Genomic DNA, 4,275 nt, shown 5'->3' on the forward strand with positions numbered 1-4,275 from the left:
TACATTATCAAATTGAGGACAAAGATGAACTCTAACAACAAGTATGACAAAGCGATATTCCTGTCGCCAAAGCATACGTAAGTACTTTGATATATTTAAAATTTTATTGCATTTATAATGTAAAGTGTATGTTATAAGATTATGATAACATACTCAAGATTTTTTTTATGTCGGAAAACAGTTATAATGTGTAATCTGAGGTTACAAATGCATGTATAATGTGTAATCTGAAGTTACACAACCATTTATAATGCGTAATCTGAAGTTACACATCCTTATTTTTCCAGTGTAAAACCCAAGGCCCTATGTGTAACTTCTATTTACATAATCACTTGTTCATTTGTAACTTTTGATTAAAAATGTGAGTTTGACATTCCAAATGGTTTTTGCATATCTCTTACTTGAAGGATTACGAAGAATTCAAGAAATTTTGGATTCAAAGCTTGCGAAGGAGTATGTCAAGTACAAGAACGATGCACTCAGACTTTTCGCCCCAATGTGCAACAACAACACACACTACACACTGCTGGAGTATGAATTGAAGAGCTATGATCCTTGGTTCTACATGAACTCGTCAAACGTTAAGGAACTCAAGGGTGAACACCTTCTTCAAGCCAAGAAATATGCATTTGCAGTTACTACAGAAATGACACTCCGCTGTCCTTTTGCTCTTGGGATGAATGAAAATGCCAAGAATCTCGCTTCGCCCCCAAAAGGTTCAATTCCTGACTATCTTCCATGTGTATGCACTTACATGAAGATCAGGATGAAGAATAAACCGCTTGACAAAAAATTAAGCCCAACTATGATGCTATGGTGGACTGACAAGGTGACCCACATGAGAGAAAGCATGCTATACAAGATTCTTTCGGATCCATCCAGAGATGTGTAAAACAGTCATTAGGATTAGAAAAAATTCTATACTCGCAAATATGTTGTTAGCCACAAGCAGATGTTAGACTTGGAAAATATGTTGTTAAAAATTTTAAATTTCATCAGTTAGTAGATTTTAGAAGTTCTTGGTTTTGCAAATATTTTTGGGTTGAAATTCATTGAATTTAAAACTTTTATCTTGTTAGAACTTTTACTGCCGTGTGTGCAGGTTTCAGAAAGTATGCAACAGGTTAAGTAACTACACATCTTAATTTGATGCAGAAAGTGTAACCTGAGTTTACATATGCATTTATCATGTGTAAGCTAATGTTACACATGCATTCACAGCAGTGTAACTTCTGGTTACACATCCATATATTTGAGTGTAAACTGAAGTTACACAAGCTATTGATCGGACTTACCCAATAAATCAAAATAAAATAAAGTTACACCAGCATTTATCATGTGGAAGCTAATGTTACACATGCATTCACAGCAGTGTAACTTCTGGTTACACATCCATATATTTGAGTGTAAATTAAAGTTACACAAGCATTTGACCACTGATCAGACGTACACAATAAATCAAAAATAGAATAAAATGCATTTCAACTGTGAACTGACAAAATTTAAAATCTGAATGAATGATCCTTACACATAATCAACGTTGCAGAAAAATAGAAACGTTTGGTCCATGAAAACCAACATGAAGAAAACTAAAAAAAACAAATAATCAAAGACAAATAAGAATCCACACACCAAATCATTACTTGCAGAAATGAACTTTGGTAGGCTCAAGCTAGTGGGGTGTGAACTTCTGAGGATTCCTGCAACCTGCCTTGTTGTGACCTGTTTCCTTGCAATGGTTGCAATGAACTTTCCTCTTCACCTTCTTCTCACGTTTACTTATAATCCTTTTCCCTGGTGGTCTACCTGGTTTCTTCTTCACGGTAGGTGGGTTGACGGTGTCGTCTGGATGATATTCAACAGGCCTGTTGAAGTTGGGAATCGGCTGGATGGCATGCATATAAGTCTTCCTAAAATAGTCGCTTGTAAAATACGGTGAAATGAAATCATTAGCCTCACGTTTAATCTTCCGTATGGCTGCAAGAGCATGAGCAACAAAAACAATCAAAAAATAAGTTAGTTGCACATACAAATCATAAAACACTCAAATTTAGCTAGTTATAGGTGCATGTACAGGATGTGTATCTTTAAGTTACACTTGCAAAATAAATGTGTAACTAGTATTTACACATGCATATATCTAATGTAACGTGGATATACACATTCTACAAAAAAAAAACATACAGAGAGAAGAAAAAGCATAAGAAACCAAACCTTTGACAGGTGCAAGTCTCGTGTTCGAGGTCCACCATGTGAGACCTTTCGCTAATAACTTCAAACACGGTAGGACTAGCAACCAATACTTCCCAAGCCAAACCTTCATCTTGAAGATCCACAAGCTTTTCTTCATACTCAGGGGTTAATGGAGCCATCATATTAGCACCAATTTCACGACGCTCTGCCATCAAACACATTATTTTCCTCCTAATCTGAAAAGGAAAAAAAAACTCATGAATACATAAAGTGAAAAAACATGAAATGAAAGACAACAAACAACAAAACACACACACACACACACTCAATTAACTTGATCAAGAAGAGCATATGCAGGCATCTTCTTGTGAACCAGAACCCAGCTATTGACTGATTCTGCTAGAGTACTAGATGTTCGTCCATACCGACAACCTTTGAAATAGGCATCTGCATATGCTTCAGGTGGGATGGTCTCGATGTAATCATCCACCCAATCGCAGTTCAAGTCTCTAATCTTTTGTATGGATTTCGCATGGTTTTCAGGTGAGAGTGCGTCTGTCGCCTCTCGGAAATGGTCCATCACAAGTGAGTACCTAGGATCTGTTGCAGTGATGGGTATATTTTTCGTCAAATAATAGTAGCAGAAGTTGTGGAACCCATCTGGATAAACAAGTGGAACACCCTGCAAGAGTCCTTCATGGCGATCCGAAAGGAAGGTGATTGGCCTCCCATCACCAACAACTTCAGTCAAATTCCTTAAAAACCACTCCCAGTTGTCGATCGTCTCAGAATCGACTAGTGCAAAAGCAAGGTGGAAAATTCCTACAAATTTTTTTTTGCATAATCGAAAGAATAATAAGTTTCACACAAACAGAAAACAATGTGTAAATACAAGTTACACATGCTAAAACAAATATATAACTTAAGGTTACAGATGTTATTTTCTTAGTTACACACTAAGTAAAGTAATGTGTAACTGAGAGTTACACATGTGTAACTCATGTGTAACTCTCAGTTATTTGTCAACTGAAGTTGTTCAAAAAAAAAAATACATAAAAAAAACATACCTTTACCACCATTGATACCAGTAGCTTCCATCAAGCAACCTTTGAATGTACCAGTAAGGAAAGTAGTATCCAAGTATACCATTGGACGACAAAACTGGTACCCTTTGATGCATGCATCAAATGAGATGAAAATCCGTTGGAACTGTTTATTTTCACGTTCAAACTTTATCACACTACCAGGGTTGGTTTCCCTTATAGCATTAATAAACCATACCAAGTGCGAGTAGGACTTCACATCGTCGCCATAAATCGTCTCATAAACCTTTTCCCTAGCATTATAGGCCTGATAGTACTCCATGTTAATCCCATAGTTGGTCTGGAAATCAGCAGCAATTTGATTGGGCTTCTTGTGAGGATTTTTCCGAACTTCTTCCTCAATCAAACTATACGAGAAGCTGGTGGAGTAAGTTTGGTTCAAATTGCGCCCACCAGCACCACAAATGTGCTCAGGGTTATAAGACCTGACCTGAAGAGGTTCATACAAAATATAAACAATTCAACCAAAAAACAATATGGTGCAAAAAACATCATGTGTAAACCAAAGTTACACATACTGTAACAAAACATAACATATGCTAAGAAATAGATGACAGAACACGAAAAACCTACCTGAAACATTTCGTTCCTTTCATCGATAGAAGCTGTATGGAATTTCCAGCCGCATTTTTCATCTGCACACTTAGCCTTGAACCTAGGACGCTCATTGTGAGTTACAATCATTTGGAAACCAGTGCGAAGACGATACTTGGTGAAAGCAACCCTGACTTGCTTAACTCCTTCAACAAACACATGATCAATCTCACCAAGAACCTTGGGCCAACCATCCGATAACAAAGGTTTCGCAGGCTTGCTTTTATCTTCCAAATACATTGCAACAGTAAGATTGTTTCTGGAAGAAGACATACTACTAGACCCATTAGAAATAGAAGAATCTGCCCTAGAGCTGGAGGAAGAGGCCACATGAGGAACATTTTGCAAGAAAATATCAACACTGGTCTTCTGTTTACTATTTGTG

General features: G+C 37.0%; 1 protein-coding gene across 1 annotated transcript; it reads right to left on the reverse strand.

The window, feature by feature from the left end:
• Positions 1 to 2,380: 2,380 nt before the first annotated feature.
• On the reverse strand, positions 2,381 to 3,291 carry LOC113342245. Its single transcript, XM_026586845.1, has 3 exons — positions 3,261 to 3,291; positions 2,619 to 3,015; positions 2,381 to 2,429 (listed from the first exon to the last, which is right to left on the reverse strand). Exons 1-3 carry the CDS (start codon positions 3,289 to 3,291, stop codon positions 2,414 to 2,416), a joined length of 444 nt encoding a protein of 147 aa, XP_026442630.1. The 3' UTR covers positions 2,381 to 2,413.
• Between the last annotated feature and the right edge of the window lie 984 nt (positions 3,292 to 4,275).

The sequence above is a fragment of the Papaver somniferum genome, unplaced genomic scaffold (assembly GCF_003573695.1).
Source record: "Papaver somniferum cultivar HN1 unplaced genomic scaffold, ASM357369v1 unplaced-scaffold_35, whole genome shotgun sequence".
NCBI classification, from domain to species: Eukaryota; Viridiplantae; Streptophyta; class Magnoliopsida; order Ranunculales; family Papaveraceae; genus Papaver; species Papaver somniferum.

What these genes read in the sequence shown, in the direction of transcription:
- LOC113342245 (XM_026586845.1), bottom strand. Translation starts at nt 3,291, where the DNA reads ATGGAAGCTACTGGTATCAATGGTGGTAAAG. An exon ending in TGGTATCAATGGTGGTAAAG is followed by an intron (nt 3,016 to 3,260) that starts GTATGTTTTTTT and finishes AAAAATTTGTAG; the next exon opens with GAATTTTCCACCTTGCTTTT.